General features: G+C 51.2%; 2 protein-coding genes across 2 annotated transcripts; both read left to right on the plus strand.

The window, feature by feature from the left end:
- Positions 1-1,411: 1,411 nt before the first annotated feature.
- PHACADRAFT_196309 (uncharacterized protein) lies at positions 1,412-1,789 on the plus strand (the record flags this gene model as incomplete). Its single annotated transcript, XM_007396520.1, has 1 exon — positions 1,412-1,789. One exon carries the CDS (start codon positions 1,412-1,414, stop codon positions 1,787-1,789), a length of 378 nt encoding a protein of 125 aa, XP_007396582.1.
- A 9,067-nt stretch (positions 1,790-10,856) lies between these two features.
- On the plus strand, positions 10,857-11,243 carry PHACADRAFT_196310 (uncharacterized protein; the record flags this gene model as incomplete). The annotated part of the gene is made up of 1 exon (XM_007396521.1): positions 10,857-11,243. One exon carries the CDS (start codon positions 10,857-10,859, stop codon positions 11,241-11,243), a length of 387 nt encoding a protein of 128 aa, XP_007396583.1.
- Positions 11,244-12,018: the final 775 nt, after the last annotated feature.

Raw genomic sequence — 12,018 nt, forward strand, 5'->3', positions numbered from 1 at the left:
GCGCGCGGCGCATCTCGTAGGTGCCGCAGGTCATGATTCTATCCCACGGACACTCCCAACATTATCGCGCCCTCGACATGTTTCGGGCATTTTATGTCAACAAATATGCTGATCACCACGCACACACAATAGCCTTTTGATTATATCCACATAGAATAGAATGTATTGGGTTGACTGTTTTTTTGGGTCTGTAAGAGGTGTGTAGACGGTTGCCGGTTCCCTTTAAATCAGTTAACAGACCACGGAAAGTTGAACGCTTACCGTTGGGCGCTTGAACAAATCCTTTTTAAGATTAGAACTGGGTGGGTTTTGAGCCTTTCGGACGCCTAGGGCAGACATTAGGTGCCAATGTTGACGCTAGAAAATACTCCGTCTGGGCATAATTGTGCTGAAGGTAGGTATTTTGCGCAGAACATGTGCCCAATGTATAAGCGCCGTATGTGTTCGTGTGTCCTGCTGCTGGTAGGCTGCCTCCCATCGCCCGTAGTCACGAAAACATTGAATTTGTCACCAGACAATGCACAAGATTATGTCTGAAAGTTTAAGCAGTGATGAAGGACTATACTGCCGATTCCCAAGACCAACACTGACCCAAGCCAGAGAGCTTAAGCCCAAGACGCCCCAAGCCCGAATGGTCAAGCCCAAGCCCGCTGCTCAATACCAAGCTGCCTCCCAAGAGCTGGCGGTTTTGCTGATGTTCAACAAACCAGCAATATTTGGTACACGAGCTGCGGCCGGCGGTTCCCTCCTGTTATACAAGAGGCTCCACCCAGGATTGAGGCTGCAATCCCTGCTCTTTTTCATGCATTGAAAGACCTCACCCACCTACGCTTATACAACATGAAGCTTAGATCTCTAACTCAGCTCCTCGGTATCATCCGCGCCCGACCTCAGGTCCAACACATTCACCTCGAGTGGATAGAAATCTTGCAGGCCATAGAACGTATCCACTGGCCACCGAACCTGGTCTTGACAAGCCTGCGATATTTTGAACTGAAAGATTGCATCGTGCCCGCGAACGCAATCCTGATATTTGTCTCACTTAGACTTGGAGGCGCACCAAACTTTTCTCCTTCACCAACTGGTGTCTTGCATCACTACCCACTACAGCCTTGCAGCTCTCATCATCCATGGCAGATTCATCTTGACGACGAGAAGGCCCTCATACAGATTGCCCAGGCACTAGGGCAACATTTATGTAGTTGGCACAATCACCGGGATGGTGCAGGGATATGCAGGTTCCTAGTCTCGGTCGCTCCCGCATTAACATTGGATGGATTGTTTCTGACCCTGAAAAGTGAGGTTTATTGGGTGCCTGCATATGTTTCTGTGACTCACACCTGTTTCTGGCATCGTAGCTTATGCAGGTTATCGTACCGGATTCAGTCTCGCTGATATCTATATGGAGATCATGCTACGGCCGGAAGATATTCTTTGGCGTATCAAAGAAGCCAGCCTCAGGCTTTGCATAGTATGCGACACAGCGGAAGGTATCGCACATGCGCTGGCATCTCTCGATCGCTCATTTGCTGCGGTATCTACTCGAGACAACTCTTCGCTCACATTTTCCTGCCGGATCGAGATTGGTCCGAGATTATTCAAAAGAATCACGAAGATCGTCCCTAATCCCCTGCGATTACTTGACGAGAAGGGAAGGCTATTTCTAGAGCTCTATAATTACATGGACAAGCAGTACCTGCAGCTGAAGGACAGCGAAGAGTCGGGTGTCACTGGGGACGCAAACTCTGAACACGAGTTAGAGAACAGTGAAGAGTCGGCTCCACAGTAGTGTTGCGGATCTCTCTGCACGTCCTGACAACGTCATTGCCTACTATCACCTTTGCACACTCGCACTCGCCCTCCCCTCCCCACACCCTCCTACTGACATGCATATCCCGCCCGTTGCGTCAATCTCTATTCCCTCCCCCTGGTAAAATCTCAGCAGAACTCCCGGACCATCGCCATACGGAACCAGTCCGCAAACACGATGTCTTTACTTCGTCCTCGCAGCCGCCTCCAGCTTCTGTGTCCATCCCATCGTGCCAGCGCAATCGCAGTTGGCGTACGGCGACCTGCACCATGACATCTGTTGCCGCCGGGTCGCTTGCATTCCTCGCGCTCGCGACATTTCCGAGTGGCCGTTCCCTCCTCTGTCCGCATATGCCGCGCCAAATTTCTCGACTTGGCATTGCCCCGCAGAAGCGCACAACGTGCAACGCACACCCCCTGTGCTGCCAAGTCGGCTGCTTCGGACATTGGCCTGTCGTCCGCGTAAGCGTGAGGGGCCCTGGAAGAACCTGCTCGAGCCGACTGCATGGAGGGAATTTGAAGATGGCGAAGGATGAGTAGTGGTGGCCAAGAGGCAGTGCGAGGGTCAGCACGAGAATCTGCGGGAGCGTCGAGGTGAGGGCGAGGGTCAGTACGGGGGCGGATGCGGCGCTGGATTGCTGTAGACAGAAGGGACGAGCTGGACTGCAAGAAACAGACCTAGGTTCTGATTTAATCCTCATCACGTTCATGGCGAAGGTCATTATCCACAAGTTTGCTTGCTTTGTTATCGTACTTGATTGATGTGCTTGACTGTCAGAGAATTATCCCAAAGATACGTGATCCTTTACAGTAACCAATGCTATGTATTAATTCTCGTCTACTAGTACTAGATAGAGACGTGAATCAGTCACATGAGGATGTAGGCCAACACTTGAACGTACCGCCAAACATCAGCAAAAATTGCATTCGTACAGCCCCACATCAGCGACGTCGCAGAACTCGGCGGGTACCAGAACGACACTCCCATGTGCTCACGGCCCGGGGCGAGGCAATAATCCGACATGCTGCAAGTACGATGCCTAAAGGGTTGGACCTTTTGTGCAACGGATGTCAGCTTTTGCGGCACCAGAAAATCAAGGACAGAGCGAGATTCTGCAAAGGTCCGCAGATGCCAAGCGAGCGAAAGCTAAATTTGAGACCGCCTGTGCGACGCCCAGAGGGCCACAATGCGTTCGCGCATATTACGAATGGTGGAAACGACTTGATGGCGGAATGGACAACGAGGCCAACATCTTCGATAAGGTGGTGCCCTGTGTGCGTGCTGACAAGCGGCAGGATTACCAGGTTCCGTGATCGAATTCTGTGCTACGGTCAGACGAGAGGCGGAGGGTCAGGTGCGAAGAGACCAAGACGAATGACGTTCTTCTGTGGCAACTCCGCAGGGCACACTTGATCGTACCACGTACGTACGAGTCGCAATAGCCTAGTCCTATTGTCTTGTCAGAAATGCATTCGCCGCGCTGTGAGTTCGGGACACACCTGCGTCTGAGACCCTCGGATCGACACCATCCACAGCCGTGCGCGGGTTCTCGGAGCAATGCGTAACTAGGTCCTCGCTTCCCCGAGGCCCTGAGAGGCATCGCTCTCCGCTCTGGCCGGCGAATTGAAGCCGTTGCGTCCATTGCTGCACCACTAAAGGATTTGCGCTGGGTATCGTGCAGGTCGGGTGGAACGTACCAGTTAGATCGTCGTGCATGCCGTTCGCTGGTCTGAGTGTTGTACACATCTCGTAAGCAGAGCGTTTGGGCCGAAGGAACAAGTGGTGGGTTGCAACCGGTCGCAGAACAATGGTGAGGACTGGGCGCAGCGATTCTGGTGGAATACTTTGTCAGAGATCGTATGAAACTACGGATGCGTGTTTTGGATAGCATACCTATAAGTAAATTGAATTGGCCGCCGGAAAAGCGCAGCTCACTATGTCGGCCGCAGCAGCGCTCTCCTCGTTGCACGGCTCGGTGTCCAGAGCTTGCGCTCTAGAGCAGCGGCAGGTTCAAGGAACACAGTACCTTGATGGCTGGGCACCCTTCGACAATTTGCTGCTTGTATGGTGCGGGAACAAGGGCGTGAGACAGTCTTGAGCCGGAGGGCTGTGGCAGCAGAGATGATATTTGGCGGTATGACGACAAGGGGCTACCTCAGCATATTATCTGGGCATAGAGCGACAATACTAGCTGCTAAATGGCAGTGCGAGCAGTATGCAACGTACCTGATGGATGCGCAGGCCACCAGCATCATTGCAGAGTCGGCCTGTGTACGAAACCAGTGTTTGACGCAAAGTAAATGAAGTGCCAGGGATTCGGGAATGCGGGAACGCGAGATAGATGCTGTATCGCGGAAGGGCGATCAGGGAGCGTAGAGAGTGGCGAAGCTCGGAGCGCACTTGTAGGTCTCGCGTCAAGCAGAGACATTGAGTGTCACAGCAATAGAGACATTGGCTCGCTGTCGGGCTCGTATCAGGTCAGGTCAGGTCGAGAAACGGAGATATGCGTCGCTCTTGGCAAACGCCCACGGCAGCACAGAGGTCCATATTTGGAAGGGCCTGTCATTCGCCGGAATGCTCAATGAACAGTATCATCTCATCCTGGTAGTCTAGGTCACTGATATCCAAATACTCGAGGACATTAGAATAATCCAACTCTGTCCTATCTGCACACAGACCAACGTGCTTGTGAAGCCCCAAACGCACCATTGTAGCTATGACAAATCGGATCATGGCAACGTACAGGAAATGAGGTACCAGGCGACACGGCCCTCGAGACGATGGCCAGAATGGGCCCAAAATATGTACGCTTCTTCATAGTTGGGACGCCGAGGGCTGAAATAGACGAGCATCAGCCTGGAAATGCGCTGGCCAGCCAACAGCAAAATTAAAAAAATTAAAAAATTAAAAAAAAATTAAAAACATGTTGGCGCGATCGCCCAGCACCTGGCTGAACATTTCATTTGTTCATTAATCATCTATTAGTACTAACACGGAAACATGAGTGAGCGACGGGGCATTGTGACAGAAGACATCAACATACCGAAAAATATCAAACGAAGCCTTCTCGGCGTTGACCGCGCACGGTGGATACGTACACCTAATCAAGCCAAGCAAAAGGCTCAGGGAATTGTCACCAGCTACTTGCGACTGTTTGCAGATCATGCTGCTGTGAACGATGATCAGACAGCCATGGCCTGGAAGGCACGAGGTAACATAGTACGATGAAGTTCACACCGTCATGGTGCCAGCTCCGGGGCTGGCCGTGGAAAACCTTGCTCAAGGGCGCGGATAGGAGAGGTCATATCCACGGCAAAGGAACAGCGATTGGCGTGTAAGTCGCCAGGTACCGTCGTGCTGGAGCGAGAGGAGAAGCGGAGAAGTCTGGTGCGAAACGACAATGACGTATAGTCCTCTCCTGGGGTCGCTTCGCGAAGTACGCTCGACTGCGCCATCACTATACCGTAATCTGGATGCACAGCCCCATCAGCCATCCGCATAGAGGCACTACAGGTTCAAGACATACCTGGATCTGGATCGTTGGGTTGAGAGTTTGGATATGGTGGTGTCCATAGAACATACGGGTCGGCCCAAAAATCCTCAGGCACTGTAGGCCGCAGCGAGCGCGCGACGTTCGCGAGCGTGTCATCACCGGACAAGCGAAGGACAAAGGGTCACATGAGGCCTGCATGTGCAGTGTTTGCGCGTCTGTTGAAGCCAACGTGGACTGCGTCAATGGTGCCGAATAGGTGTCGCGCACGTGCAAGACCATGGATTCGACAAGCTAGGAGACATTGGTCTAGGGCCGATGCGGGTGGGGGCTCGGCGTAGCGCACATGGCGGCATCAAGAGAGGCTGGTGGCTGTGAGCAACGCCGACCTCGAGCAGGATATACAGAAAATGGGGCGCAAGTGCAGGTAGCTGTGCTGGCATTGCGACATTGATGGCGGGGTCCAGGTTTTTCGGCGTCCCTTTGCCGCATCCCTTCGGAGAAGCTCGTTGCTTGCCATCCAGCATGGCACCGGCGGGTATGAATCATCTGATCATATATGTAGCGTTGAAGTGCAGATTATATGGTGAAGCAGAGAGTGCAGGGAGCGTCAAGTGGTAATATAGCGTGGGGACCGAGCGACCACGTCTGCGACACGAGACTCTAGCTGTGCAGGTGGTCAAAAATCCTGGCGGTACGGGCCTCAGTCCTCTTGTTGACACCTTCTTATCACAGCAGCACGCTGGTCTGTCATTCACTTGTGTCAATAGGCACCTCGTATACCACAGGAAAGCAGGACGCACCATGCTGACAATCACATAGGTCTGTTTGAAGCAGCAGCTCCCGAATGACCCGCACACGCTGCAACAAAAGACGTGCTTGGTGGACCATGGCGCGATACGGAAACGTCTGGCACGCCTCGAGTGCGTTCTTGGCGTGGGTCTCCCAAGCTTGAGCGTAACCTTGGGTTAAGGGCAGTTACTGGGAAGAACAAATGCGGACCGATACCATAAGTCAAGACCTTGCGTTATATGACTTGAGATCTGTGTCGTCTATCTGTTAGAAAGATAAGAACGGCCGCGTCATGGACAGACACGTACCTTGAACAGGGAATTGGCCAGGCCAGCACGGCGAGCAGCCAGTGATGGAGAAATAGAAAGTGCAGGGACAATCTTGCGCATGATGCTGCCTCATACAATACGCTTTGCCTACCGTGAGGTGTGAGTACTCAGAAATAAAAGAAACACAGATTCGTACGCGCCAAGGCCAGCCATACTTGTACCCCGTACTTCCCCTCTGCGCACTCGCACAGTTCCTCTTTGGTTTAATCTGCCTGTAGCATATGGTGTAACTCTTCTACGCACATGGATAGGATGTCAGGGCACCACCCAGTGTTTGCTGCGGCAGCCGCGTTGAAGTATATTTTTGCCTGCTTGGTGCGATCAAGTGCATCTGCCGCGGTCACGATTGCCACAGGAGTAGCCTGAGGTGCTAGGATACAATGACAACCAAGGTGAAAGAAGCTCCCGCCGGTAACAGCGGCGAGAGAAGCGAGAGGGTGGCGTCAAAATCAGTCTTTGGCGCTATATCATTGATGCGCCCTCTTTGATGCGCCAATCTAGACCGAGATCACCGATCCGTCGCTCCGGACGCTTCAAAGCGGCGCCGTTGTGGCTCTGCGCCACAACCATGACCGTGGACAGCAGCCACATTCCTCAAACCCTCTTTCTCAACACATGAATTCGCGTTACCTGAATGCTTCGATGCGGTACAACTGCACGTAGCGTCGTTGTTGCCGAGACTATGCTCACGCACGCCAGTGTACGCTCGTCTCATTACCGTTCTCTATCGCTCGCACGCATGATGATTCCACACACTCCTCTGTCGAAGGCAGTTCTTGAGCCAGGGCAGCCGCCCATTACGTACTCACTGAATACAGCTGCCAGCTTACCTACTAGTAGTACTGGGATTTCTACAACAAGCTGGGCGCTCTGCACTGCGTTCACCTGTGCCAATCGGAGCTCTGTTCTTGCCACTCTCTATGAGGCTGTGGGCTACATCTTGCAAGTGCTGATTTTCTCAGTGGCCACAGCTGTGCCACCATTCAGGAATGTGGCCCCTTCCGAGCCCGGTGAGCATCTTATTTGGTATGTTCTGCCTTGCACACCGAATGCGTGGACGGATGGACATGGGACTCGGACAAGCGTTGTGACTACTAGCACAGCAAACACAGGCACCATCAATCCGATGGCGTGAATAAGAATGGCGTTCGGCAGGTTATTGAACGCACTCTCCGCTTGTAACATCAGACTCTCAAATAATCCGGAGTGCCTTGGGAAGTGGTGAGCGGGTTTAAAAATGGTACGCAGAGGAGAGAGGATGCGAGCTTGAATGGATGGATAAGGGCAAAAAGTCGATATGTGTGCAAGTGACAATCAGGAATTCTAGTTGTACACTACACAATGTGTGTCCAGGTTTCTCTTCTCTGTGCTCTGCTGCTGAGTAATTGCTTGCAGGTAGACCATAGTACCAGAATGTGAATGCTCATCTCACAGCAATCTAGTGTGCGCGTACAGATTCCCTATGTCATCCAGCCCATTGCTAGACTTTTTTTGATTTGTTGATTGCTGCAGCCCATCGGGTCCCGCCAGTGTCTGGAAGCATGCGACCAGTGCACCGCTGATTGCGACGTTACTACAACGCTAAGTCTAACCTGATGCGAGACTTTCTGCATTCCTTCACCTGTTGCCTGCACAGCTTTTGCAACTACCCCTGCTCTGCTTTCAACGCTATCTTCTCCCCCTGCGGCAGCAATGGCATCCACAGCCACGCAGACACTGGTGCCAGCGCTACATTCACACCCAATCTGACTACGCTGATTTTGCCACAACATGCGCAGTAATTGGTAGGTGGCCTATTATTCTGCTCTTGTCCAGATCACTGAGCTTTGAAAGTCATCACAGACGCAGGTCCACAACGGCTAGGCATTGATCGCATCCGACATACTGGCACCCATGAGAAGCTGGCAGCGGCCCAGGGTGGTGCGCAACGGCGCTTTAGAAGCAACCAGTGATAACTATTGATAGGAGAGTGCACAGCCAATTCATTGGCTCATTCATCTCCGCGTGCTGGCCTTGGATGCGATATCGTACACGTTGCACCTGTGTGTGGTGGTACTCGCACTGTTGGGAATAATGCAGTATATCAAAAGGCTGTGTACCTTCATAGAGCTTTGTGGTGCATCCACAACGGCTTCTTCAAACCGTATCTGCGTACAAGCTGTGCATGCATCCTATAAAATATACTATGTTTGAGTGTTGTGGTAAAGCTTGCTTTCCTCACCCTCTTCTGATTACGGAACTCTTCAAATATTATCCACGCTTCCTCATTGTGCCGATGCTCAGTAATCTTCCTCCTGCATGTTTCTATCAGGAAGGCTTAGTACTGGATAAGAGCCTTCCCAACTCCTTTTTCAACTATGGATATGGAGTATTGCCAGAGAAGTGGGGCACGCTTACATACTTCGATGCAGATTTGGACTCGAACCTTGGCCAGGATAAACGCATGGTTTACATGATGTTCAATAACCACCTTGGGGTGGAGTCATCAAAAGCATATGTCGCAGAATGCAGTGCTCATTCAGGCCTTCTGTTTTACTACTATGAAATTTCTGTTAATACACTCTTCTGCAACGATGATTCAAAGTGAGCTGACAACTCAACAGCTTCTAGCCACAACTTGCACTGACAGTGTTCGCTTGCTTATTCAGCATCCATATAATGATGGTGTCCGTATCCAATTTGCTTTGTCTGTAGTGGCCTTGATGACGAGCTTGAGAATACAGCATGGTTGGTGAGAGCTGTGACAGGAGTGCTCCGAGAGGCTACCAGTTACCAGGACTTAAAGTTTTGGTACCACCGCCGCTACCTACAGTTCAACTTGAAGTTCAACTTGAAGTTCAGGATGATGGTCTACTATACCCAGGCTACTTTAAAGAATTCGTAGCGGGCGCATCCTCTCTTCCCAGGGAAAGTACCATTGCAGGTAAGCTCATGGAAGCTGTGGTATGGCTTGTTTAGTTGTAAGCCAACCGTACATGCTTTGCAGCAGGAGATATACTAGGCTGTGGGTTCTCGCGCCCTGAGAGTCACATATTCTTCACTAGGAATGGTATAATTATTGGTAAGGCATTATTGTGACTATTACGCAGAGCTCGGGCTAACACTATTTAATAGCTTACCCCAGGTATTTCACAGGACACCAGTAAATTCTCGAGCTCAAAGATGGCATGGCTACGCCCAGTCATCTCTGTGACCTTTAAGAATCATTGCAACATACCAATCCTGCCAGAGCTTTACTTGGGCACTACTGTCAACTTTGGGCAAGATAGTTTTGCCTTTGACATAGCACACTATACAGAGTGCTACTTTAAGCAGCGGAGACAGCGATTTGAGTGTAGTGCTGCGTCGCTACTCGACAAAATCATTGTGACGATCGCTGTATTTGCTGTAGAAATCATTGTAGCCAAAGAGGACGTGTAAGCCATTTCTTGTCTAATGTGCTGTTGGGGTCAGCCCAGATGCTCTATTGTAAGCAGTATTGGCCGCATCTCACTTCTGACCTCACTTGCCATGGTCAGCCACACCTGGCAGACAATCTGTCATCCTATGATGTTCAGTGAGCTCCACATTCAGACTCTGGCTCAACTCCACCGCTTGTGCATCATCTTCAAGACCGCAAAGATCTCAAATCCTCCACACAAGGTGCACATAGGTGCCGATAGCGATAGAAGGCCTAAATACAACAAACCTCCCGTTCCAAGCCTGGCATTAACTCTTTCGTCTGTGGGTGGCCATCTTTGGCAAATCAACAATATTCAGCAGACGAGTTGCGGCTCGTGGTGGGAACCTGTGATACAAAAGGCTCCACTGCAGATTGAGGCTGTGATCCCTGCCCTTCTTCGTCCATTGAAACACCTCACCCACCTACACTTGTACAACATGAAGCTCAGATCTCTGACTCAACTCCTTGGTATCATTCGTGCCCAGCCTTGGATCCAACACATTCACCTCGAGTGGATAGATATTTTGCAGGCCACCGAACGGTTCTACTGGCCACTGAATGCTGTTCTAATGAACCTGCAATATTTTGAACTGGGATACTGCAGAGTACCCGTGCATACAATCCCAATACTTCTCTCATTTTGACTCGGAGGCACACCAAATTTTTCTCCTTCGCCAATTGATATCCTGCCATTGTGCTCCCTATTACAATCTCGCAGCTTCCATGATCCACAGCAGATCCATCATGACGACGAGAAGGCACATGTACAGATTGCCCAAGCTCTAGGGCGACACTTATGTAGTCGACACAATCATCCTGATGGTGCAGGGGTATGCAAGTTTAGTATCTTGGTTGCTTGCGCATTAACATTGGCTGAACTGTTCCTGGCCCTATATGGTGAGGCTTTTTGGGTACCTGCACAAGTTTCTGTGACTCACACCTGTTTCTGGCATTGTTACTCATGCAGGCGGGCCTGGCTCCATTCAAATCTATATGGAGAGCACGCCTTGGCCGAAGGGTATTCTTTGGCATATCAAAGGAGTCAGCCTCAAGCTTGGCGTACTATGCGACATGGTCGAAGGCACTGCCCATGCGCTGGCATCTCTCGATTGCTCATTTGCCGCAATATTCACTGGCAACAATCCTTCGCTCACATTTTCCTTCCACATCACGATTGATCCGAGATTGTTCAAGCGAATCACGAAGATTGCCCCTAATCCTCTGCGATTGCTTGAAGAGAAGCGGAGGCTAATTCTAGAGTTTGATGAGGACAACGACCATGAGTCTGAGCTGGAGAACAACGAAGAGTTGGTCACTGGGGACACAGACTCTGAACACGGGTCAGAGGGCGATGAAGAGTCAGATACCTCCACACAGTAGCGTTGCGGATCCTGACCATGTCACCATCTGATATCTGCTTTGCACACTTGTACTCTCCTCCCAAATTTCTCCAACAGACATATACACGTCCTTTGCATCAATCTCTGTTTTCCCTCCCTAATAAAACCTTAGCTGAGCCTCTAACCTGGCCTTGTACGGCACCAGTCGGCAAACGTGACATCTCCACTTTGTCCTTGCAGCCATCCCCAGATTCCATGTCCATTCCATCGTGCCGGCGTGATTGCAGTCGACGCGTGATAATCTGCACCACGACATCTACCACCGCCAATGTCACCTGCGTTCCTCACACTCGCAAATGTCTCCGCGTGGCTGTTTCCTTCCTCCACCTCATGCATGCCGCACCAAGTTTCCCAACTTCGTGGCGCCCCGCAGAAGTGCATAGCACGCATGGCGAGCTCTTCGTGCGGCCAAGTCAGCTGCTTCAGACTCTGGCTATTGTTGGCGTGTGCATGAGCTTTCCTGGAAGAGCTCGATCAAGTCGAGTGCGCGGAAGGAATTCGTAGATGGTGAGGCATTGATGGCGGAGGCGTGGCAGGTGCAAGACCCAGTGTGAGAGCCAGCGCGCGAACCTGCAGAAAGGTTGAGGGTGGGGAGTTGATGCTGCACCAGATTGCTGTCAGACGGAAGGGACAAGTTGGACTCGGGGGAACAGATCTACCTGTTTTATTTAGTCTCCATTGTGTTCATGGCGAAGGACATTACCCAGATTTATGTGCTTTGTTATCCCACTTGATCAACGTGCTTAACTGTCAGA

The sequence above is a fragment of the Phanerochaete carnosa genome (genome assembly GCF_000300595.1).
Source record: "Phanerochaete carnosa HHB-10118-sp unplaced genomic scaffold PHACAscaffold_6, whole genome shotgun sequence".
NCBI lineage: Eukaryota > Fungi > Basidiomycota > Agaricomycetes > Polyporales > Phanerochaetaceae > Phanerochaete > Phanerochaete carnosa.